Source organism: Branchiostoma floridae, chromosome 7 (assembly GCF_000003815.2).
Source record: "Branchiostoma floridae strain S238N-H82 chromosome 7, Bfl_VNyyK, whole genome shotgun sequence".
Taxonomy (NCBI): Eukaryota; Metazoa; Chordata; class Leptocardii; order Amphioxiformes; family Branchiostomatidae; genus Branchiostoma; species Branchiostoma floridae.
In genome coordinates, this window is record NC_049985.1 from 6,006,985 (window position 1) to 6,033,613 (window position 26,629).

General features: G+C 40.5%; 4 protein-coding genes across 20 annotated transcripts in view; 2 read left to right on the forward strand and 2 right to left on the reverse strand.

The window, feature by feature from the left end:
* LOC118418867 (transcription factor SPT20 homolog) overlaps positions 1–6,643 on the reverse strand; it is a 108,846-nt gene extending 102,203 nt beyond the window's left edge. For all 10 annotated transcript variants that reach the window (XM_035824971.1, XM_035824966.1, XM_035824969.1 and 7 more), the window contains exon 1: positions 6,495–6,643. The gene's annotated coding sequence lies outside the window, so the exon portion shown is untranslated. The remainder of the gene's footprint in view (positions 1–6,494) is intronic.
* On the forward strand, positions 159–4,480 carry LOC118418870 (formimidoyltransferase-cyclodeaminase-like; the record flags this gene model as incomplete). Of its 3 annotated transcripts, XM_035824979.1 has the most annotated exon segments (8): positions 159–345; positions 447–566; positions 695–821; positions 1,623–1,752; positions 2,310–2,515; positions 2,805–2,926; positions 3,271–3,366; positions 3,633–4,480. In XM_035824979.1, coding segments are annotated over 6 exon segments (885 nt in total), but the record flags the coding sequence as incomplete, so codon positions are not given.
* A 1,173-nt stretch (positions 6,644–7,816) lies between the features above and the next one.
* Positions 7,817–26,629, forward strand: part of LOC118419000 (putative bifunctional UDP-N-acetylglucosamine transferase and deubiquitinase ALG13) — a 70,083-nt gene continuing 51,270 nt past the window's right edge. For 5 of the 6 annotated variants that reach the window (XM_035825202.1, XM_035825205.1, XM_035825207.1 and 2 more), the window contains exons 1-3: positions 7,817–8,149; positions 8,296–8,379; positions 8,561–8,611. In XM_035825202.1, coding sequence (XP_035681095.1) covers positions 8,009–8,149; positions 8,296–8,379; positions 8,561–8,611 — 276 coding nt within the window. In that variant the 5' untranslated portion in view covers positions 7,817–8,008. The remainder of the gene's footprint in view (positions 8,150–8,295; positions 8,380–8,560; positions 8,612–26,629) is intronic. The other variant, XM_035825208.1, reaches the window with a different exon arrangement.
* Positions 18,576–24,720, reverse strand: LOC118418999. Its single transcript, XM_035825201.1, has one exon. The coding sequence runs from the start codon at positions 23,430–23,432 to the stop codon at positions 19,371–19,373; it is 4,062 nt and encodes a 1,353-aa protein (XP_035681094.1). The 5' UTR covers positions 23,433–24,720; the 3' UTR covers positions 18,576–19,370.

Sequence of the window (26,629 nt, forward strand, 5' to 3'; positions counted from 1 at the left end):
CCTCCAGACATAAAGGCAGGACAAAGCTACCTGACACAATATTACAACACTTAACATCCAAACTATTCATAAATATTTCAAAACCTACCACCTGTTATTCACTCCTTCCTTCTAGACATGCAGACTGGACCACCTCGAGACATGCAGACCGGACCACCTATACACATGCAGACCACACATTGAAACATGCAGACCAGACCGCCTCCAGACATCAAGATTGGATTACCTCAACACCTGCAGACCAGACCACCTTCAGACATGCAGGCCGCACCACCTTGAGACATGCAAATGTCACAAAAGAAAAATGTGCTTCTGGTGTAGACACAAAGCTACCTCACACAAAAGGTAAGCACACTTACTTGTTATAACAACACTTGACATCCAAACTGTTGATAAATAACTTCAAACCATTCCACCTACTATTCACACCTTTTCTACACATGCAGACTGCACCACCTCGAGACATGCAGGCCGGACCGCCTCTACACATGCAGACCACACATTCAGACGTGCAGACCAGACCGCCTCCAGACATCAAGGCCGGACAAACCTATCCGACACAAAAGGTAAGCCCAGTTACCTTTTATGAAAACACTTGACATAACTACCTGACACAATATAACAACACTTAATATCCAAACTGTTCATAAATGATTTCAAAACCTACCACCTGTTCCTCACTCCTTCCTTCTAGACATGCAGACTGGACCACCTCGAGACATGCAAGCCGACCACCTACACACATGCAGACCACACATTGAAACATGCAGGCCAGACCGTCTCCAGACATCATGGCCAAACAAAATTACCAGACACAAAAGGTAAGCCTACTTACTTGTTATAAAAACACTTGGCATCCAAACTATTGATAAACATCTTCAAAACCTACCACATGTTATCTACTCCTTCCCACTATACATCCAGTAAGCACCAACTTGAGACATGCAGACCAGACCACTTATACACATAAACCACACGTCTACACATGCTGACCAGACCACCTCCAGACACTCAAACTGTACCATCCATACACAAGCAGGCCAACATAGCATCCTAACTACACTGAAACCTGTCCGAGCCACCACCTCACGCTACCAACCACCTGCCGTCAGAGGACACATTGACACAGTCCCATACAATTTCACATAGTTAAAAATGCAACATAATCATCAGTCAGAATTTTCACATACAGGTAGAAAAATTGCAAGTACTTCAATGGCCTGTTCAAGAAAACACACAACTACCAAACAAGCCATGTTTTCTTGTTTAATATAGACAAACTCAGCTCTGATTGTTAACCAATGCCTTCATTAAATTTGTTTACATAACAACATGAACATTACAAACTGTGTGCATCTCTTATAGATAAGTATCCTGGGAACTAACTGAAAAGTGGATATCATCCAATCCATATTATTTATCTTTCTTTTCATCACATGAAATGTTTACAGGAAGAACCATAACTTAAACAGTGTATCTAAGTTCAGGGCACTGATAAAAGAGTTTCTTAATATGTTCCTGTATAACACACAGTCTAATAGAAAATAAAGTTAACTTTTCAATACGGTTGGAGTTACAAAGTGATGAAGACTGTAGTTTATATTGAAAGTGTGTTTTCCCAGGTACATGATCCGTAGTGAGGATGAACCAGGGCCACTAGCCTCCACCAGCGTCTTCAACTTCATCAAGAACGTCGGAGCACGCTCCCCAGCACCGGGGGGTGGCTCTGTGTCTGCATGTGTGGCAGCTATGGTAAGCATGGCAGTGTCAACACCATTGTTTACCACTGACATTTTAACTTTCAAATATATTTTTATGTAGTTTAATCATATAAGTCCACACAGACTATGTTGTGGGAAATAACCTGTAGAGACTCCAAATCAGATGCGAAGGTAAAAAATTCCGATTGTTGAAATTGTGATTTTACGGCACCTCTTTTCAAGACAAATGTGGTGAATAAGTACACTTTGTTGAACAGACTTCTAACAGCTTGGTTGCAACATTTCACTTTTTAACTGATATAAGTGCATGATTATTCTTGTCAGTTGTTATCAGGACAACTGTCAGTGTTCTATTACTAGAGGTAGCTAATTCATCTCATTCTCTTTTGTTTCTGTATCTGCTTCTGTATCTGTGTCTATGTAGCCAGTAAAATTACCATTCAGTGTAAAACACCAGCTTTGCAGGCACATGGCATGGGAGCAGCTGGTAACTTAAGTATATTACACAGAACAACCTGTGACACATCTTCTTTTTGTCTTGGTCCATTTGTTCCATCATTAATCATGTTTTCATTCCTGTCTCTTCAGGGAGCAGCGCTCGGCGCCATGGTCGCCTTCATGACGTACGAGAAGCGACAGTTTGAGCAGCTGGACGGGAAGATGCGTCAGCTGATCCCGCCCCTCTACGCCACCATGAACGAGCTCATCCCCTTCATCGACAAGGACACCACGGCCTTCAACGACTACATGGCGGCCTGTAAACTTCCTAAGGGGACACCTGAGGAACAAGCAGTGTGAGTCTAAGTTTTGATTTATTCATTTATCTATTCATTATCCTCTACTAGTAAGAGCAAAATTACTATATGTAACATTGTAAGAAATTTGTAGTCAAATCTTTGCCATTGTAACCTCTCATGGAAAAGGTTTTTTTTACCCCAGTTGATATCGATGCCCTGTTTGTCAGAAACTAAAGACAGATATCATAGCAAATGAAGTCACATTTCCTATACTTTGCCAAAAAGAATGCTTCCATTTCTACAGAGATGATCAGGTTTTTCATAAATTTTGGTTCATTTTCTCCAGTCGTGACCAGGCCATGCAGGAGGATCTAAAGAAGGCTATCCAAGTCCCGCTGGCCGTCATGCAGACAGCAAACAGGGTGTGGGGCCAGCTACAGGAACTTCACTACCATGTCTGATCTACAGGTAGGAGATTGCTAGAGCTAGATTTTGGTACTGAGTGAGCATAGAACTTTGCCTCTAGTTCTCATATTTGACTTAGGTCACACTGACGTAATACCATGAATGACATCCTCTGACAATTCCTCTGGCAAGCATAAAATTCTGATAGACTAGGGATGCTATTGGTTCAAGTGGCCACAATTTTTTTTAGAACAGGCAAAAGTTAATGCATGCGTGGATGTCATCCATAAAATCAACTCAGTGTGGCCTTATTTAACAAGAAGTACTTTGTGGTAACCGTGAACTTAGAGCCATCACAAAAATCCTGTTCAGTTTGGTACTAATACAATTTGTCTTTTACGTTTTAGGTTGGAGCCCGTAGTCTGGAAACAGGCGTGTGGGGAGCCTATCACAATGTGATGATCAACCTCAGAGACATCAAGGATGAACAGTACAAGCAGAAGGTGAGACCTATCCAGGAAATGCTTCTGTAATGTTTTCTTCTATTTTTGCTTCAGACATAGGCCCCAGGTATAAACCTTTGCATGAAAAAAAGAGGTGCTTGGATGAAAATGTGAACTGTGAACTTGCACTTCTAGCTAGTTCTCTCATAAAGCATCATGGTTTGCCTCACTTGAGGATAACATGAAAAGAAAACAGATTTTTCATGCCATCCATTGTACCTTTCTGTATGCAGTAAAAAAAACGATGGTTTGTTTTCTCCTTCCAGATCACAGCAGAAGCTCAAGCTGAAGTGCAGAAAGCCCAGGAGGGAAAAGAAGCTGTACTGAAAATCATCTCGGAGAGGAAGGAGTGATAAAATGCTTACCATTCTCAGCTTTCTGTCCTTTTTAACCCATGACATTGACTTTGTGCTTTCGTTTTGTTTGCCGCTGACGGAGACATCCCAATGGCTTGCATCAATCAAATGGCTTTTTTTATGCTGACAGTTGTTTCTGCTAGGTTTTCATACTTCATACACAGTTGAATTTTTGCTGTTGGGACGATGCTTTACAACTTAAGAAACAATAGCTATCACAGCTCTAAGTTGGTAATAATGATGGCATGCAAGAGTGCTCTGAATTCTGATTGCCCACCAATAGAGCAGTGCTGTGTGCTGATTGGTCATCCAGCATGCAAATTAAAACATTGTGGACCAATCACAAATTGTCATATGTTTGAAGTGGTGACATAGAAGCTATGACCATATTGTTGCAAAAACACATGTAGAAATTTGCAACAAGGTCATTGTTGCCAGGTAATTTCACAGTGTTACACAAACTTACAGCACCTTTAGCACTACAAATATTGCTGCAATGATTTGATTAGATAGCAACTTAGTATAATCAATTGTCCTTTTTAGAGTGTAGTATGGTACTATTATTGTTGGTTTTTTGTTGTTGCTGTGTGAGAACATCTTCAGGACTGACAATTGCTGCTTTGTTTTTGAAGACATTTAAGTACTACTAATAATGGAATATGGTACTACTATAACAATTATGACATGGTACTACTATAATTCTATTCTTCGAAAGATAGTGTGTGTGTCAGAGAATAAAGCTATTTTCGTAGACTGACCCACTGTGTGTACATTGAGTTACTCTGTCGGTCTTAAAGACATTATAGAAATTTCTGGGGGAGAGACATGGGAGTTTGAAACCAAATACGAGTCATCAACCTGTGTCTTTAGACATAACACCTTTGATATCATATTTCATAAGTTCATCACACATAATTTCATATTTACTTCATCATATGTATGCACCAAATGTTAAGATCAGTTTTTATGGCTTTGCTGTCCTGTTCATCGCTCAGCATCAGGTCTGACAACAACAGGGAGTCCAGCCCGTCTTTCACCACATCCTCCAGACTACTCCAACTCAGCATCAACAAAAACAGACCTGACTGCTAACATATCAACACACTTCTTCACCATAGAGCAAGCTTAATGGGACAATACTAGTACAGTAACACATAACAGGGCTCAAAACTCGTTTTGGGGATAAGGTGCACTAGTGCACCCAAATTAGCTAAAAAAAGCTAATTACATACCTTACTGTTCCTCTTCTGACCATCTACAATTTCAATAAATCCAAATTGCACTTCACATCATTAAACAAGTAAGTTACTATCACCAAACAGATTGATACCACAGACATGTTATTATCTTTTTAAATGTCAGACTATAGTGCATAATAGTATGTATAGGTAAACCTACACAAAAATATCGCAGCATCCTGTACACCCCCCCCCCCCCAAAAAAAATCCCCACCCCCACATGCCATCTCATTCTCCCCACATAACTTCCACTACCTATAACTCTCAACCACATAACAAACACTCCAAGCAAACCTGTTCATATTGGTTTACCACCAATATTTATCTCTAGTTTCCAAGATGGCGTCAGCAGCAAATAAACAAGGTCATTAGGGGTCAGTGGGCGACTCCATTTTTTCCAAGGTAAAATGTCGCAACAAGAATTCTCATGTGTAGTAAGAAATACAGTGATTACGGTATAAAAACGATTAAAATCTATTACATGAAAGTTATTTATGTGAAAACTAGACTAAGGCTGATTTTTGCCAGAGAAATAAGCCTACGTAGAAAAAGTTTATTTCGACGTGACCATCTTGGCATAATGGCACATGCAACTACAGAGGAAAGTGTTTGTGGCGGTTTGAAGCTTAGAAATGATTATGAACTTGCTGTTTTTACCGACGAATTCCTGCCGTTTTGGAGGATATGCGGCGTCAAAACTCATATCACAAGGGAAACGAAGTTATAGTTGTTATTTTTACGTCCAGCATTTATTATGTGAACGAATCACTCTTCCGCCTCGCTGCCGAAAGAGCATGGAACCACAAGACCGGAAATTCATCGTGCAAGGTGCTGGTTTACGATGTAAACAGAGACTGTAAACTACTACTAAATTAAAACTAAAAGTTATTTATGTAAAAATTGTATTTCAAAACGTCAGTGTGGTGTCTTATTTTCCCCCAAGAACAACATTTACTTCGTAGCGTCATAGCGAGATGGAACGAAATCACCGAAAGTGTACCGCGTACGTACGCGGTCAAAGCGCGGGGAAATCCGCACTGTTTCGCCCGACAAATAGTGAATTTTGAGCAAAAATACCGCGGAAATATGGGCAGAAACCCCCAAAACTTCAATTCTTTGAGGGTCCTGGCTTAGCAAAGCCCCAATTTTCAGAAAAAAATAAACGTACCGTCCAAAATAAGAACGTACCGGGTGGATTGTGAGGCTGAAAAAAATAAACGTCCCGGTACGTTTATTAGGGACATGAGAGTAAGTACCCCTAGAGTCCAAGCGTCCAGTCCAACGTTCCAGTATTACCCCTAGAGTCCAAGTCTCCAGTCCAACCTTAACTACCCCCTAGAGTCCAAGCGTCCAGTCCAATGTCGTCAACCCCCTCTCCTCAGTTATTTTTTGGAATAGCCCAATCTGTGTTGGTCGGATCGAGCTAAAAAGCAGATCAGATCGCGATCTGACGACAAAATAGCGTCAAATTGCGATTTAGATAGAAAGACACAATACCATTCCTTACTGGAGACTGAGTAGAACCAAATCTTACCTTTTTTCTAGACGATTTTTGACGTAGACTTTACAAAAACACCTTTTCTAGCATCTGTGGGCAGCCATCTTGAAACAAGACCCTTTACTACGTCTCAATAGGGCAGTTATTTTCGTCACAGAAATAATATAACTAGTAAATAATTCAATTCTACAATTATAATTTAAAACTAAATACTTTAAGAATCATATAGTCTAAAGTTATATCCAAAATCGGTAGTTTTTCATTCGTACATGTGTTAATGAAAGTCAACCTATGTGGTCTTGTCTAGCCGATGGCGTCGTGATGCACTGTGGGAAAAGCGCGGGAAATGTCAAACCGTGTCATTTACATTGAATATGAACCAGGCCCATTATGAACCTATTCATACAAACACGGTGACGTAGGGTATAACGTTATATATATAATAATACGATGCGCGCTTCATCTTGACACGTGAAGCAAATATTAATAAAGGTTGTAGCTGGAACACTTGAAAAATAAGTTCAGTTATAAAATTCAGTTATAAAAACAACTTATTTTCATCTTTAAAATCATGAATTTCGTTCTGAATGGGAACATTAGAAAATACGGAAATACGCTAAAATGGGTACGCTACATGTGTTTTTTTTTTTGCAATAGACGTTGATATTATATATAAATTATACTGTATAGTTTGTGTACTTCAGTGATATCATTTGAGTTCTCACAGTGACTCAGATTGTGGAGAGTCTGATGATTATCTGATGTTGCTGAGTCCATCATTTTTTTTTTTTCTGGGCCCGTTAGGTTCTTGGTTGTCGGCTGATTCTATTTTTGTTTTAACCCCCTTCCTTTCTGTTTTTTTTTTATATATACCTCAATTGCCAATGCATATGTATCCGTTTTTGACAGCGTGTCACAAAGGAAAGTAACTTTCACTTAGCATACCCACATAACGTTAACGTTTACATCCCGACCCTCTGCCGAATTAGACTGGTACTGCGACGACTGGCTATGTCCCTTTGGAGAGAGATTTTCATGTGACGACACAGACAAATGTGAGACATTCGTTTTTTCTGACACCTAATAAATCTTAAGACATTTTTCACCTGTCAAGTGTGTCACGTTTTCCGTCTGGGAATGTAGGGACCGTTACGTAATACAATTATCACGATGATGATGCAACATTGAGAAATGGCTACAACCGGTGACATTGATTTAATTAACATATTCTATTGCAATAAATTGAATATACTGGATTTTTGCAAAGGTTTTTAACCGTTAGCGGGATTTTTTTATTGTCCCTTTACTCAAGCAATGAAATTTAACCCCGCAAAGTATTTGAAATTGATGAGAAACGGGGTAGTGACGTCACTGGTCAACACACGCACATGTGGAGAGGAGGAGAAAATGGCGTCGTGTGCGCCAGTTGTGTAAAGTTATTTATCTGACAACTAAACTCGTGTGTCTCTACACAGTATGTGAACGTCTTTTACTGCAATTTGAATTCGTTTTAGATTAGTGAAAGTTCTTAGTTTGTTTTGGTTGAAGCCATGTCCGTGGTTCGGGGCAGGAAGTCGCCGAAGGCGGCGGAGTCCCTTCAAGCTATGGACGACTATCTGTCCTCCCTCGGCCTGGTTAGGAAACCCATCGCCAAGGACGGGTCCTGTCTTTTCCGTGCGGTAGCGGAGCAAGTGAGTGTTTACCTATGCATTCTACTGATGTTTACCTTGTCTACAGATTATGGGCATTTAGTTACGGCAGATATGGAGGCGTAAACCTACGTGTTTACGTTATTTTCCAGCTCGGAAAAGTGTCACCAGTTTTGCTTTGTTTTTAGGTGTTCCATTGCCAAGCGCGCCATCTTGAAGTTCGGGAGGCATGCGTACGCTACATGGACAGAAACAGGGACATTTTCGAAGCGGTAAGTGTCCAATTATCGTCCACAACTTCCTCCTGGTGTCAACATTGGCCGTCGCTTGTTTACACAACCTTGTTTATTGTGGTGGTGAAATCGTAACGTTTCGTAGTTGTGCTTGCGAATGCGAGAAGGAGGCGTGACCCCTTTCAGTGACCACACTGTTCTTGTTTTGTATTGACCACAGTTTGTTCCCGGACCTTTTGACCACCACCTATGGACCCTACAGAACCCTAAGGTGAGTTTTCCGCCGAGTTTTGTGTTGTTGAAGTGAGAGTAATCTACGTGTCGGTTTCGCTTGCTTGCTGCGTCACGCGTGAACTCTGCACTCGAAACTGACATTCCAGCTTGTCAACTGGAAGTTTAGGGTAGCACGCAATGATGCCACTTCATCCAATAAGAAATGCTAATACAATCTTTCCCCTACTGTTGTGTTTACAACTTTATTTTTTAATGTATGAACCAATAAAGCAATTCTTGGTATTTTTATGGCATTCAAAGTTCCCAGGTATTAATTCCTTTGAAGTGTTCCCATTGAACAGCAATTGCATGTGTATACTTTACTGTAGATATTAAAATGTTCTCAGTGGTGTCATTTATGCAGTTTTCACAGTGACTTCCCCGCTGTGACAGTGTGAATTCATGACACTATTGATATGTGTTTTCAATTTATTAGTACTATTACTTACAGTGCTGACACTGCAGTAGAAAGGCATTGTTTCAACTCTGTGACAATGAATGAATTTAATTAGTTACAGTATGCATTGTTTGGGACAGTAATTGTCACACCTGTGCTCTATTGTTTTGAATATTCATGAATGTGAGGAATTTGTGAACAAATGCTTCAGGTGTTCCAGGTAATTTGAATTTTGGCATTAATTATGCTGATTTACATGTACTCAATACAATGTGAGGATGTGATTTTGGAAAAACCAAAAGTCAATGTACATGACATGTTTGTTGCTTATTTTCCGTTACTCATTCTATGTGCTACTTGATAGATGTGTTATGATTTTAAATTTTATGTAATCTTCAAGAAAAGCAACCAGTATATTTTAACAAACTATATAAAACTCAATATTATGTATATTTGCCTTATTTGGTATACCTGACTACACCTATTTGTCTTGCAAAAGATGGTATACACCCTTACAATGTCCCAACTGAAACTGTGCTGAATGTTTATTGATGTTGATGTTGAACTATTGCACAACCCCATTTGCAGCCAATTGTATTATATGACAGGAGGTAGCTAACAGGAGGCCTGGAGTACTGTCTGCATATTCAGTTAGATATCCCATCCTACTCAGTTTTTGAGCCTGTGTTGTTAATTTTCGTTGCTTTAAGCCTGTCATTCTAAGCTCACAAAATATGTTTGAATCAATTTCAATGTCATAAATTGCTGATTTAAAAAAAATTCTGTCTCAATAAGTCCTGGAGACAGCCCTCAGACTGAATTTGAAATATTACCTTTTGCATTTGACCAACAGGTATCTTGATAAATGGATGATACCAGTAGCAATTTTTATACCATCTTCAAAATACAAATATAGTTATAGTATACTGATGTATTTCTGATTTGGAAGTTGGGATATTTTCTGAGTAGCTATATGTAATTGTATGGGCTGCAGTGGGATTACTAGACAGTCAGTTATACTAACTTATAGTATACTACCCCCTTCCAGCCCCAGGGTATGTACATATTGCAGTGCTCTATGCTACCTAATTGGGGTAGCAACTTATGATCTAATGCACTAACGGGTCATCTTTATATTCAGTGTTATTCAAAAGTTGGGTGGTTATTTTTAGTTCTGGCAGGTGTGAGGCTTTGTTATGGAAATCACTGTTAGTCCCTACAGCTGGGGGTCAGCTGGGTATGGCTCAGGGAACTCAGAGCTGCCAATTCTACTGTAAATCTTGACACTTTCGCATTGCTTTCATTTTCACATTTTTCTTGGGGTCTCTCCACTACAAATTTATCATTTTATGATACCGCAAATCTGTACAAGTACTACTGAACTGTGTCAACCGGAATATAAAAACACAGCTTGAAAGTAAAGAAATTAATTAATTGATTTAGTTATTTTAGGTGATGAGGACTTGTGATTTGGAGAAATAGGGAAACGGAGGTGTCTGGGGTGCTAAGGAACTTGCAGTTGAGAGATTTCTATAGCACAGGAGCGATGCATTGGGTATGCATTTTTGCAGTTAATATTTACACAGTTTTACAGTGTAGGGTAAAAGCAAAAGGGAGAAGCAATCGCCCAATTCACACGCACGTTTTGGAGTCAACTACTACTGTGCAAGGAGAACCCTAGGCCTGTCAAGTAGCATTTTTAGCTTGTTAAAAAACTCCACTTGAGCAGCCCCAAGCTTCCCATACACAGCCTGTTGTCAGCCACAAAAATACATGTGAAAATTGGTCTAATAATTCATTTAAGTTCCTCAAAAACTGATATGCAAAATATGTAGCATTCTGTGGCTACAGATTAGATAAACTGATAATGGTGTCTGCTTACCAAGATGTTGAAGCATGCGGTAATTGCTTCTAATATGGAAAGTGCATGAACTTCCTTGTTGTTTCAACTTTTGCCTAGATAGAGATCATGAGCTGAATACAAAAAGAGCTATAACACTTAAGTGCATGTTGGAATTCTGAATGTTGGATGTTGTGACCCCAAAGTGAGATTGCTCCCCCTCTAGTGCACTTCTACTTTTCAGTTTACCGTTTTTCATGTCAGTTCTATGATTGCGGTGATAACACGCCATACATTCCTGTACTGTGCTAATAGGGGTGATAACTGGGTCAGGAGAGCTGTTGACATGTTCAGTCAGTTGTGTAACAACTTTAGTTCCCTGCCAAAGCCTTTGAGCAGTTTATTATGGTATCTTAGCCTAGCTATACATATATACATAAATATGATTGGAATGGCAAAGTCTTTAAAGTATCGGTTGGACGAGGTTAGAAGAATGTGAAGTGACTATGGCTTGGTTTGACTGTTAATTCAGTTGTAGTAGTAGATGTTGCAGGTGGTTTTTCTCAGCAATGATTATGAGGTTAAAGGAGTTTACAGGGCAAAGATGATAAGAAGGAGTTTGCGTGACAATGTAAGATTTACCTCTACACTGTATGGTAATAAACTATACTTGTATATAAAGTTGTATCAAATTTTGTATGCTTCACATTTGCGAACAAGTTTTTTTCAGAGTCAGAGCATTCTAGACTACTTACTACTGTGATACCTATTAAAAGGTACCAAAAAAGATGAAGCTTTTTTAATTAGCCCTTCTCATGTTTTTGCCAAGAAATCCGAGGCAGACCTTTACTTTTTTCTACATTGTCTGCTGGGTTCTTCAACAGATTCACAGCTCTCCTCTTGACACAGAACTGAAGGCTTTACATACTACTTCTATTTCTAGTTCATAATCTGCAAACTTCTTGGTAGGAATATCATCTAATGTACTGCATCCTACTACTTTCATTTTCAAATAAGCGTCAGTATGTGCTGCATGGGAATGAGATATTTTCATAGGTCACGGATCATAACTCCGTCGGTAAATCTGGATGAAGAAACAATTTCTATGTAAACTGGGTCAGAGCTTCTGGGGATTGCAGTGATCTTTATTCCATCTAAGGGCCAGTAAATCAGGTATGTAGGTTGTCACGGTAACGTTATTGCTTTTTGAATAAGCCGTAAGTGTCGGGAGACAGTTTGACGGGTTCACGACTGTCTTCAAGTGTTGGCAGACTCCCAGTCCAATCTTATAGTGTTACTCATCCGAAGCGCTGGCGCTCAAGATGAAGTCTCAGGGACGTCCGCTAGATGAGATTGTGACATCGGCATGTCTAGACGTCCCATTTATTGTAGAAGAGTTCTTGAGGTCTCTTTTATCATCTTGATCCTCGGCACAAAGCCTGAAGATTTAGCAGGCTTAGGATGAAGTACCAAGCGATACTGTGCACAGTCAGCACAAGCTAGTTATTCTCAAGCTATGCTTCAGATCTACAGTATCTTGAGTTCCCTGGTGACCAATATAAGGTAGACTCATGGAGACTTTTAGAAACAAGCAATCTTCAAACCTGGGCAAGTACAATCAATTTATCAGCTACCAGTACATCATTTGCAGTCCAGCAAGGTATCAAAGATTTAAAATCTGTGTAAAATGTTTATCACGGTTTTTGTGAATTTCCTGTACCATTGATTATTGTGACTTTCTCATTGATTCTGTCTGATAGCATGGCTTTCAGAATGCAACAGACATGCATATAGCACGCAGGAAAGTGAAGATGTACAGGAAGTGAGATGAGCTTTCATAACCTATTCTGGAACCTTTGACCTAACTTCCTGTCAGTGTCTTTGGACCGGGGCTAAGCCAACCTATCCATCCTGCCAGTCTTTGGTTTCCCACGTCACACCCTGACACTCTACAATATTCAAGACACCACAAGAAACAGACAGCACCAAAAATAACACCAGCCTGTTTGCACATAATAACATTATGATCTTCTTGGAAAGGTCTTCAAGTGCCTCACCATGGTTTATTTGTTTGTTTACAAACAAACTCCCCATTCAATTTGGGGATACATGAACGTTGTACCGACTTAAATTCTGCTGCAAAGATGGCTGTACCACACGAGAACAAGATGCTCCATGCAACAATCTAAAATGGCTGCCAAGCAGTTGTTCAATGTTGTGCAAAGAAAACAGTGTCATGCATGTAAGTGTGGGCTATAACAGATGTATTGCAAAATAACCCTTATTTGAATAGAGAGCTTTCATACTAATAGCATGATTTGGAGGGGTCAGCATTGTATTGGATAATAACCAATTTTCGATAATTACTGCCCTGACCCAGTATACTCTATAATGTTTAAATTACTGCTGAATTGTTGACCTTAAAAGCATGCTTTGGCGTGTAACACACAGGATTATGCAGTTAATTAACCGTGCCTTTAGCGGCCTCCGAGCGGTCGGTTTCAATTACCAGCACTTGTCTGCTTTAAGGGAAGACCTTGTCCCCCATCTGAATGTCTTATTTTCTGGCAGGGTAGTTTTGTGACCCGAACTGTGGCGAGGGCGACAGTTGGTATCCGTAGATGGCCTTGTGATGATTGGGTGGACTTGTTTAGGTTGCATGTCACACAGGAGCCAATCAATAGTGGGTGTCACCGGGAGCAATCAGCCTGGTAAGTAGTAAAATGCAGGGGAGCGAGGTGTCTCGTGTCTGACCCATCGATCCGTCCTCGGATAGCGGTCTGGCCGCTGCATTTGCCGGCGCTGCGTTTGCTGTTTTTTTTTCTTCTTCACGAGCCGTTGTCAGACAGATAGTCTGCTTCTTTACTAGGTGATAACTATATATTTACATGGTACTATGTACAATGTACATCATCGATTTAAAGCATTCTGCAATAAAGTTGTGTAGAACATGGTAAACTAAAAAATATTATGCAAAATGTCAATTGGGTATAGATACCTGACCAGGTTTATTTCATTTATTATATGACATGAAATACTGTACACAAGAAAAGTTGTTTGCAAAGTAAATGGAGAAAAATGCTAGAGGCACTAATTGAATGAAGGAAATTACCAACTTCACATTTTCAGTTATGACAAAACATATGGTGATTTCCCTAGTATATATCTTGTTGAAGTATTCTGTAATGTGTGACAAAGAAACTGAATGTGATTGTTAACACTGCCACTTATAACCAAATTTGCCATATTCAAATGAGAATTTAGGTTGAGGGAATAGTAATGCAAGTCATTTATTTGTGAACTGTTGAGTCATCATATGACATAATGTAATTATGTTAGCTCTCTTATAGGTAGATTGGTGATTTACTTTAGCAACAATGTACTACTATAAGATATGATGCTCAAATTCCTGGAAAAAAGTATCTGATGATGTCTGGTGTTGTGAAGAGCCTTTTTTTAAATTCAATTTAATCGGTTCTCTCTTCCTATAAAAAAAAGAACACTAGAAAGGCAACATTTTCGCGAAAATGCAGCAAGTCTTTCCCGTGGCCTTTTGTGAAGCTACTCACACACATTACCATTAACATTATTATTTATTAGGTGGCCCCTATAGTAGTGCTGTGTACCTAAGGCTAAGCTTAAATTCATGATCAGATTCAGGTTCGGACTCGAGTCTAGAGATTCAGGTTCAGGTCCGGTAGCCTCCAAACTAGCAAGGTCATGTCAAAGGGAAAAGATACAAAATACTTAAAGTTCTGCTGCAGTACCAAGGACAGCCACCAAAGGGCCCAAAATTGACCTTGATCTTAGTGTTCACAATACATAGCCACGTACTAAATATCATCATCATCCACCCAGAGGTTCATAAGTTGCTGCTGCAGAAACAATTGTACACAAACTTACGAACCAAAAACTGCCAGGTCCTCCATTTTTCATGGAGATAATGAAGAGGCTGAATATACGGCATCTGCCAGGAGAGAAACAAATGCACAGTGGTACGGAGCGCATCCCTGGTGACCCATTTCCCTGGCGATGTTATGGGATTTACTTTTACTGTTCGATCAATAATTGTGACAGATATTGCAACAATACAGGGATTACTTCATACTTTATGTAGTGAAGCCCGTAGGTCCATCAATCATTTTAGTTTTGCTGTTACAGACCATGTTTTTTGGAGTGGTACATTTTGCATCACTCTTCATTATTTATATCTGAAGTTTTATTGATGCAGCTAAGCAGCATGATTAAATATGTTCAACTACAAATTGCATAGAAATACAAAGTAAGCCTTAAGATTGTGCTCACTAAACAATAAGAATAACAGCTGTACAACATATTAAGTAAATCTGTAATACCTTCAAGTTGTTATTTTTTTAAGTTAGGTGGGGCTATTCATAGATTTCAGTAATCTTTCTTGTAGCAAAGTAACTTAGTTTATGATAGTTTATCTGATTTAGTTCAAACTTTAATTTGTGGTGTATTTTTGAGACAATAAATTAAATTTTTTCTAGCATCTATTTAAGTAATAGAAGTATAGTCACCCCCTTTATTTCTCTCAGAAAAGGCTGTTTCTTTGTGAAATGTACAGGCATAGTATGTGACTTGCCAATTGTTCCCATGTTCAAGCAATTGTACAAAGCTGGCAGTGTCTCATTGTAGTGTCAAGGATCTGCCAATTTGGCTCAAGGATCGAAATGTTTCTTTCAATTTCATTCCAATTTTCTCAGTCTGCCCTATGCCAACCAGCAGAAACTATTTATCTATAAAGTAAAGGAAACTTGGTCTTTAAAGTGTATGATTTAGGTTTCGTTTCCTCAGTTTCTTCAAAGAGGCCGTTCTAACAACATTGTTGAAGGAAATATTAGTTCTCCAGTGCCTGTGCCCTCCCCAGGATGTTGCTTCAATGGACAAGCCCTTGAATACAGATCGGTGTGTATGTTCAACACAGCATATCTTCCTGTTGAAACACAGTCATGACAAAGGCCTCCAGGCCTGCATATTTACTGGAGAGAATGTTTGTTCCTGGGCCAGGCAAAGGTCAGCTACTTTCTTGCGGAAGACATTCTTCTTCGGAGCGTTTCCGGGAGAGAATGGGATTAGGGCCTCATGCTGCTTGGGGTTGTCATTACAGGGCTCAAAACACCACCTGCATATGCAGGTTTAATAGTGCAGGTAGAATTCGAGCTGTGCATGAATTTTTGGTGTTTACATGCATCTAACATGCACTGGTCCGTGTACTGAGTTTTACACATAAATGTTCTATGATGTAGGTGTATATGAATTGTTATTAGCTGCATTGACTGTTACCACCTATAAAGTATAAATTAAAGAAAAAGAAAAAATAGCAATCATATATGTATGGTTTCTGAACAATTCTAGTATGATCCATACTTCCTAAATTCAGAGCGGTATAGGTAAAATTTGTGCAGATATGCAGGAAAAAGTATTTCGAGCCCTGTCATGGAGCCCTGTTATTACCTGAACGTGAATCACCCACTTAGTGTGTCTGAAGCAAGTTAGAGTTTCTCTATCAGTAACACCCTGGAGGCTAATGTGATATGTTAGTTATGGCTCTCCTGAAGTTATAAGCACTTACAATTACATGGTGCATGCATATTTTACATTTTGAGTAACATGTCACTTAGAATATTAGCAGGGCTCCCTTGGAAATCAGTTTTTTGAAAACTGAAGGGACTACCCTACAACAAGATTGATGAATAAAGATAAGTAGCAGCGGTAGTAGTATTCAATTTTGTTTTATTATTTTTCATGTTATTGCTTGTTAATCAACTGTTGCATGTATCTCTTGTAATTTTTTGCAAATCAACTGTGCTGGAAAGCATAGCCAATCCCACCACTGGAAAACATAGAAATGCAAATTAGAATTATAAAGATGAAAATATTTCAAACTCATGAAGCCGAACTCTTAAGTCGAATCCCTGATTTCTATGCAGTCTAGTTGTGATGGACAGTCAGGATCAGTGTGTTCTTAAGTTTGTTTTTGCTACATCCCCTTCAGATGATGTGTTTATACATCTTGCTCTGCATAGTGCCTGCAGCACTTAAGGCAAGTTGATTATTGAAATTTGGCGAGGAAATTTATTGCAATGTCTTCTATACCGAAGAAAGAGCTCATGAAAGCTTAAGAGAGAAAAGATGGGATATGTGTGGAATAAGAATAAAGGGAATAACCTTTGATATCTTGTGAAATGAGGTAAAATGGAAAGAATTTTAAATGTTTTCCCAAAGGAAAAACATAAATATTGTTTTTGCTGGTGCTCTCTTTATTTTTTTTCCTCTTAGCAGAAAAGGTTGAGGGAAAAGGCTGGGCAGGACCTGGTCTTCTAGACCTGAACCATACCTGCAGCTGTACCTGAATTTTCTGTACCGGTGTGACAGCGATCTCGCCCCCCCGGCGATCTCGCCCCCCCAGGGGGCGAGATCACTAGCGTTTTCGCCCCCCTTTAGCGTTTTCGCCCCCCCCCCCCCAGAGCAGCTGGCTACTGCATATTACAGGTGCGCTACCTGGTACTATACTGCACCTGGGGAGTAACGTATATGGTGTGTTACCTGGTACCTATATGGTACCTTATTACCGTACGTAAGAAGCCAAACCCCAGAAGCCGATACTATATGTTTCGGTGCAAACATGACATTGAAATGAAAAAGACAATTTTTGCAGCTGAGGTGGCATAAAAACAGTGCTACTGCGAACGTATAAATCAACACCGTCTATGGTACGGAATACGTCAGCTATATGTTTCCAATTTGTCACAGTGTTTTCTTTCTTGTGCTGGAAACATTTTCAAAGCACTAACAAAAACACACGTGAATAATAGTTTCTCATTATAAACACTATCTACGCGCAAGTTGATATAGCTGTTGCTAAATGCAACACAAACACTGGTAAAGTACCTGTCTTAGGAAACACGGGTAAATGCATCAGTTCCTAAATACTAGAAAAAAAAAACAGTCATGTTGGAGGTGAAGATATCCCTTGGCCAGGTGCATATACCAAAATGTGCGTTATTCTAATTAATACCTAATATTTGCATAATTAATAAAGACATTACATAGTTCTTTTGTGGTCACTTCATGGTAGAGACTTCATATTGGAGATATATAGGTTGCTTGAGGACAGGTGAATACAATGAAATACATCTTATGTCAAGACTCAGGTATATGCAATAATGGGAATACAAGGGACCAAACCCTCCTTGTCTGAAACAAGTTCAACTATCTTATTACCATGTAATTACGTTAATATTGATACTATGAATGGAGTTATGTATCAAACTCGTGTACTTATATCATTCTGAAACTACATTTTGTGATTTATACCAATCAACTTCTAAAATGTCATGTAAACCCGTTTTTTTGGGGGGGGGGCGAAATCGCTAAAGGGGGGCGAGGTAAGGGGGCGAGATCACTAGCCGGGGAGGGCGAGATCGCTAGTGATTTCGCCCCGGGGGGGGCGAGATCGCTAGTGATTTCGCCCCCGGGGGGGCGAGATCACGGGGGGGCGAGATCGCTGTCACACCGGTACCCATCCCTAACCTCTGCTCTTGATAAGTGTGCTGGATTCTTTTGATTTTACATGCAGAGTATTGACGACAGAGTACTGGTTACAACACGTAAAGGAAATTCTAGACAATACTGGTTACTCTTACCTATGGAACTCTATGAATAGGGGTAACACACTAAAATTTCAAACTCCTCATACCTTTTAGAACTTGGTCTCATTTGATAGATCTTTGTGAAAGGAACAGAATGTTTTTTATTTGAACTAAATCGGACATACCGTTAGAGAGTTATGGCCGTTCAAAGGTCTGAAAATTTGCCTTAAATTCTCCGGACTCGTAATAATCCTTAAATTAACTATATTTCAAGATGCTATAACTGAATAGAGAAAAACTATAGACAAACAATTTTCACATGCTTCTCTTTTATTACTACCAATGTAACAAATACATAAAAATTGTGGCTCATGCTTCATTATTTCTCAAGATATCATCGATGGATAATTTGCCAAAAATGACAAAAATATGGACATGGTCCAAGGCAACTTGATCGCACAGAAACTAAGTCAGCTAATTAAATATGCGAAATTGCAATATCTCAAAAAATTTTAAACATACAAGGGAAAAAATTGGTACACAAAGGTTCTGGCATGCCCTGAATTCAAATCTGGCATCAAAACTTATCCATCTCTTTTCAAATGATGAATAATCAATAAATCATGCCATCTTAAGGTCATAAAATCCAACTCGGCTAATTAAATATGCGAAATTGTAATAACTTCATCATCTTACAGGATATAGGGCCAAAAACTGGCACATAGGGGTTTTGGAACATGCTTGATTCATATCTGGCATCAAAACCTATCTATCTGCTTCAGCTAAAAGCCTAAAGCAACAAAACCAATAAGGTAAAGGAACTAGCAATAAATGTTCAATTACCGGACATTATGGAAATTGTTACATTCTTCAAACTACGTGGTGTGATCTGTCAAAACAGCATTTAGCGGGTTTTCTTACCTCGCTTTTTGTAGGATGGTTTTGTGGCAAAGTATGTATTGTAGTAGAGATTATACTTGATATTAACATCCTTACATCCAGATACTATGTAATGTCGAGCATTAGAACTTTTGTCTGGCTCTATCTGTACATTGGAATCAAAAACATAAATAATGTCAGTGTCCTCTCTTGCCTTTCTAGGTGGCCAGAAGAACTTAGGATTGTCATCCACACCAAGACCTTTCCGGTCCCACTGTCTCTGCATGAAGTTAACTGTTGCAGTTGTAGATTCCCCCTGTACTGACTCGTGAATGTCTTCTACTTGACCCAGATACCAGCCATCTTCAAAGGCAACAGCCACAAAATTGTCCTTCACAAACTGAATGTCTCTTCTCTGCTTTTTGCTGGGAGGTTCCACACTCTCTTCCTCCTCACTGCTCTCTTCCTCCTCACTGCTCTCTTCCTCCTCACTGCTCTCATCATCTTCCATTTCATCACTCTCACTGCTGTCCCCATCTTCACTCCCTTCATCTTCTTCACTGGCATCTTCATCTTCACTCCCAGTGTCTTCACTGCTTTCCCCATCTTCACTCTGTTCTTCTTCATCAGTGGCATCAACACTCGGGACATTTTCACCGTTGTCTCCATCTCCACTCGGGACATTTTCACCGTTGTCTCCATCTCCACTCGGGACATTTTCACCGTTGTCTCCATCTCCACTTGGGACATTTTCACCGTTGTCTCCATCTCCACTTGGGACATTTTCACCGTTGTCTCCATCTCCACTCGGGACATTTTCACCGTTGTCTCCATCTCCACTCGGGACATTTTCACCGTTGTCTCCATCTCCACTTGGGACATTTTCACCGGTGTCTCCATCTCCACTCGGGACATTTTCACTGGTGTCTTCCCTCTCTTCATCTTCCCTTTGCAAGCTGGTGTCCTGTCTTTGCTTTGCCTCCACGCCTTTCTTGGTAAAGCCAGCCTTCACATGTGAGACGTCATCGTGCATTTGCTCTGGATCTTCTGAAGCTGCATTGACTGTTATTCCTTCATCATCACCAGCTGTGCTGTTAGAACCAAGGCTGAGAATCGTTCTCAAGTTGTCTTCAAGCCTCTCTACTCTGAACACAGCCCCTTTCTCGGAAAACCGGAACAGCGTTTTTGGACAGTGCCGGCATGTTGCTTCCAGGTATTTGAGCTGGGATTTGACAGCCTTTAATCGCACACCCCCAGGACAACCAGAGGTGTTTGACAGGAATGTATCAAGCATTTGCAGAGAAGTGACCGGTCCACCGAATCTGTGAAGTAGCTCATCACGGTCTGCCTCTTGCTTTGCCTTCTTCTCTTCCTTCTTCTTGGCCTCCTCTGCCCGTCTCACCATCTTCTCTATTTTGTGCTGTTTTATGGCCTCCTCCCATTCTTTGTATGCCTTGTGAACCTCTGGCATCTTCTTTCTACTCCCTAACATGATGTTGTTGTACTTGTCAGGGTTCTCCACAGACATCCTATCAAGCCATTCCCCAGTTGCGTTTCTCTTGAACATGGCTTGTCCCTCCAGAGCCATCATGCTGATTGATGGTTTGGAGGTCTTCATGTATGTGAAATATCCAAAGTCATTTTCCCCTTTCATGTTTGTCTTTAGCATGTCTTTCATTTCTTCTCTTTGTGCTTGATTGCTTGCATCTTTGTACTGGCCATGTAGCTGGGAGTGGAACCGTCTCTCACAGACAGTAATCATGTTTGCCATGATTACCTCGAGTGCCTGTTTAGTCATGGTCTCTATCTCTGGAGAAGTTGGAGAGTACAGAGACTTGAAGGCATCTTCTTCCCTCTTTGGTTCTATCGGAGAACCTGCAACAGTGAAGAGTGGTTCCAGGTCAGCGCTTAGCAGGGGTGTGCCGTCTTCTCTCCACTTCTCAAACGTCTTCACTGCATGCTGGAGTTGGGGCGACAAGTCCAGAATGTGTACCCTCTTATCTAGTACAAGCCTCCAGTATGGCTCAGTGATATGATAGAATACTATCCCCAGCGCTCTGCAGCCAGCCAAGAGTTGTGGGGATTTGATGTCTGCCCAGACTGCTCTCAGGAGCTTGTTGCCTGCCTTGTTGTACCCAGCATGGAACATGTCGTCCACATCTTTGCGGTGGTGGTATACCCCAGCCGCAGCCTCAAACAAGATGTTGAAACGGTTGCCCTTGAATGGCTTCATGTGTGTGCTTCGTTTTTTGTTCATGTGGTTGAGGTAGGTGACGAACTCGCCCATGCATCCAGATTTCTGGTCACCGCGGGGGGCAACTGCATCGCATGTGGTCCTTACCAGTCGCTGGGTCCCGGAATCACCCTTGCCCCAGGAGTATTCCCCGGCACTGTTTTGGAATTCCTTTAGTGCCTCCACACCCAGTTTTCCGAAGGCCTTCCGCCAAACTCCTTCCAACTGCTTTAGGGCCTCATCGCTGTAGGTGGCAAATCCGATGAGGCCATGCAGTTGGCAGTACATGTGGTTCATTTTCCCCATGTCCTCCCTCACACTGTCTTCAAGCTGATCCCAGTTCTCTATCACTTCCGGCAAAATCTCTTCCCTGTATGACTGTAGGAGTTCGTTGAAATGTTTTTGACTGGCAGCCCCATCCCCCATGGTGTTTTTTATCTTGCTGATGATGCGTTTGGAGTATGAGTTTGAGTTGTCCGCAGATAGTTTGGCCAGTTTCTCAATGATAAACTTGAGACCATCGAGCTGATCCTCTGACCCCCCCGACTTCAATGGTAGAATTCCCAATAGCCTGTTCTGTCCTTTGTCTGTTGTAATTTCATAGTCCCCAAACTTCTGCTGGTCCTCACTGGTGCCATCACTATGGAGGCTCATGTTGGTTGACTGGTCAAGGTGATCTGCTAGGTGGTAGGATGAAGCCAGGTTTGACTCCATCCGGATGTGCTGGCAAAACGTTGTTCCAGGTAGCTCACTTATATCGATCTCTTGTTTGCACAGCGTGGTCAGGACACAATGTATTACTTCTGATAGTTTGGTGGCAGAAACATTACAGCCGAGCAGTTTCATGCAGCAGAGGCGGAAGTCATTTGTAAACGGACTTGTAGGGTGTGGGCCAGTACGCAACTGGATCTTTCGGTCACTTTCACTAGATTCTAGTTCAAACTGTAAATGTTCCGCGAGACCTTTAAGTTCTGACTTCTCTTTCTTCAGGCGCTTGATTTCTTTCCGCATAGTGTCATACTGCCTTGCCTTCTCTATGGTCTTCTTCTGATATGTAGACTGCTTCCTCAGCTTATTCTTCTGCTCTGTCACGACTGACAATCTTTTTCCAAGTTCCTTGGAGTGTTCCTTCTGTTGAGACAAATCTCCCTTCATTGTGTTCAGTTTTGCCTCACGTCGCTTCAATTGTCTTAACAAGTTCTTTACATTCTTCTTTGCCTCTCTTCCTGTTTCTTGGAGGTTCTTGATCATCTCTTTCTTCTTTCTAATCTTTGCTTCCTCCTTCTTTATTTTGACTTTCTGTCGCTCTGCTGCCTCCACCTTTTTCTCCAGGGAAAAGTTTTTAACCACCATCCTCTGAATCTCTGCATCCTTCTCTTTCACTTCACTCTTCAGCGATTGGTTTGCATGTTTTACAGCATCCAGCTTTTTTGACATTCCAGAGGTAGATGGTTGTGGCACAGGTTCAGGCTCAGCTGCTGGTTGTTGTTGTTTTACTCCCGTGTAAGTCGTTGTTCTCATCTTCTCCAGCTTTTTCGGATTATCTCCCTTCTTTGCACTTTTCTTCAGTGTTGTCATCTTCTTCTTCAACCTGTCTATTGATGTAAAAAGGCTTGTCTCGCATCCTCTCTCCAAAACTGCTGGTGCCATCAACCTCTCGAGCCACTGTATGGCCTCTTCAAACAACACCTTCTTTCTGCATCGATAGGCCTCAATCTCGGCCACCATCATCTCGGTAATAGGTACCCTTGGCTGGTCACTGCCCCATCCATTCCTCAGTACTTCAGCAGTTATGCCAGCAGTTGTACATGTTGGCCCTACTCTGATGTTTGCAGGGACAAGGATTTCTGTCATAAGAAAAAGAAAACATCATTTATAATTAAATTTTGAACATAACAAGTCTTCACAAACTGATATCAACACTTATCAAGTTATCCTAATTAAGAATAATATATCTGACTTTTCTATCAACTATCTATATAGTAACAGCAAAAATAAGTTATCTGGAATAAAGATCAAGTTAACAAAATTTTGTAGATAAGGAATATTATATGCATGAAAACATAGAAATTGACTGTCTATTCTTAAATAGAAGATATTACTAATATTATTAGGAAAGCACAGGGGCATGATGCTGCCCCCCTCCCCCTTAGACACGGTATAGATCGTTGGTACGAAGTACAGCGGAAGTACAGCAAAGGAAGGTGAAAATCACTGGAAATTGAAACCAAACTTCTGAAGGAACACTAGAACCATTAATTGACCAAGGTTTTGCCGTGAAATTTGGGTAAATGTAAGGATTTGGACTAGCTATGACAAACTTTATAAGCAAACAAAGGGGTATGAATTTTTTCCTCCCGTCCGTAGATATCAATGCGGCAAAATCGTTAAAAAATCAGACATTACTCGACTAAATATTCCATAGAATTACCAAAAAATAAATTACCTGGCTTTTGGGAGCTAGTTGTGGCCGCATTTTCGTCGGATGCCGCTGCAATCGTGTCTGAATCATAGCGATCTTCATCGTCGGCTTGGGGTGCGTCCGCCATCTTCTCTCTCACCAACAAGCGTTGGTAGTCGGAAAAGTAGCCGTACATTTCGCGCGCTGTGTTTACTCCAATATATGCGAATCTGGTACCAAAATAACGGCAAACTTCTGAATTTTTCAAATATGTATGTATCTAAAAAATTTTTAGGAGGTACTTTCCCGAGAAAATCGACTTTTAAAACTTTACAGTAGAATATCTTCTCACATGGAAGCCGTACAGCCAACATTCGGGTGTCATTCTGTAGCTAGTAATGTTACCTACAAATCTAAGGCTAGCTTTACTCTTGTTTTCTTTGCACACGGCACGAAATCCCATTCCCGCGAAGCCGACCATTGTAAACAGTGAGGCCGGGGGGAGGGCGAGCGGGCTGCCGCCGGCAAAACTCGCACCGCCCGATGGGCGATTTCTCGCTTATTTCGAAAGGTATTTTGATAAATCTTTCACAAATATATAGTTGAGAGCCCCCTTCAACTATTAGTACCAAAATATATGCGTTTTCTGAGCGATTTATACCCGATGCAACGCCTTGAAATAGGTGCGATTTTCGGGTTTAGCGGCCCTGGCGAAAAAGAAATCGGGCCCTGTGGCACCCCTACTATGAATTCACAGCTAGACAATAAGCATATATGTACATCGTTAAGAAATAGGTTAGAAGATATATATATCCAGACATTTTCTCATAGACTGTCCACAGATAATGGTAAGTTAAGATTTTTCAAGAAACTAAAGAAGGAATACTCAATGGAAACTTAATTTAACATTACTAGATAAATTCGAGGCCAGATCGGCAATGTGCAAACTTAGAATTAGCGCCCACCCCCTTGAAATTGAGAGAGGGCGGTACAAAAAGCTATCTGTGGGCGAAAGAACCTGTAACCATTGTATGGCAAAACCGGTGGAAGACGAAATACATTTTATTTCTAACTGCCTCTCTAACGATCAGGAAAGAAATGAGTTATTTGAAGAGGCATGCAAATTCCACAAAAATTTCCAAACGCTTACCGACGAAAACAAAACTATAACGCTGTTAACGTCACTTAACCCACGCATCATAGAAAAAGTGGGACACTTCGTCTTCCACTGCTTCCAGAAAAGAAGTCAAACCCTAAATACGTAGATTGCAGCTCTCAGCAGTCCATATCATTGATAGAATAGTCACTCGTTTACACTTGTCACCATTGTTATCTATACCAAAGTATTTCATTTTATACATGTTTATTATATTTTCTGTATGTTTCATGCTGCAATTAGCCCTCGGGCAAGAACTTGCAAATAAACTTCTATTGACACATAAAAGCCATTGCCTTTAGTTCGCTCATACGTGGGCCGCCAGCTTTTACGTTCAATTCATTTTGCATTCAAAAGGACGAATAAGCAGAGTACTTTGAGCTGTTGCCAGATGATCAACGACCTAATTATCCCCAACTTTCTACTTTGGCCGTACTTTCCCCATGTGGACAATATCCTACCCTTGAACTTGGCTTTTTAATGCAGCACTTGATATTCCACGCTGAGTTCTGGCACACAAGGGCTTCAACCTTTTATTTCTGCAATTTGGTCCAATTCCCACGTCCCACGGCCTGTATATATTGTCTAAGCAGTTGAAAGCCCAAGTTACCTGTTGCCGTACTTAGGATTGACCTCGTTTGCCGTTTGGGTACTGGCGTTGAAAATGTATTTAGTTAGTGCTCTAACTTCCAAGAATATAAAGGTTGGGTCCTATGCAGAGTTCCTAAAGATATGCTTGAACAAATTTTCCAGTCGCTTGCCTGGAAAATAAGTAAAAATAGACGATAATTTGGACTTTTAACCCCGATGCTGGCAATGGATTGATGTAGAAATACTAGAAGCAGCACTGGCTTCTAATCTTATAGCTACCCAGGCCACGCTTGATGGAGTAGATAATTTTCAATTTCTTGCAGTATGCAATGAGCATTCGATAACTGCCAGTTGAACATGTTTGACATTGACAAACCTTTTTGTTGCAATATTCTTGTGTATAATAAAGTGATTGACAGCAAGCTAAGTGTTCCTCCACACACAGCTGAATCATGATGACAATGTTCAAAGCTTTGTTCAGACAGCAACAGGCTTACATAGAATGCAATTTTTAACAAACACATCCAATTTCCTTCACCTCATAGATAATCTGGATTTGCACTTTGGTATCACATAATGAAGAACATAAATAATCATGTTAGCAGTGACTTTATTTTTATGGAAAGTAATAAGTATGCTATCCCAATGCACAGATTGATGTAGAAGCTCACAAAAATGAAGGTACATAAGGCATGTATGCATAGCAACTTGATACTCATATTTTGTCAATGTAAATTTACCAATTGCTATAGTCATCATCGTCATCAGCGGTCGGCTGCTGTGCAGGCGACTGCAAGCTTTCTCCAGTTCCGTCTATCGGCAGCGAGACGGTGAAATTGTCTGGGGGTGATGTGGCCATAATAGTAATATAGTATATGAAATATAGTGTAATAGTATATAAAA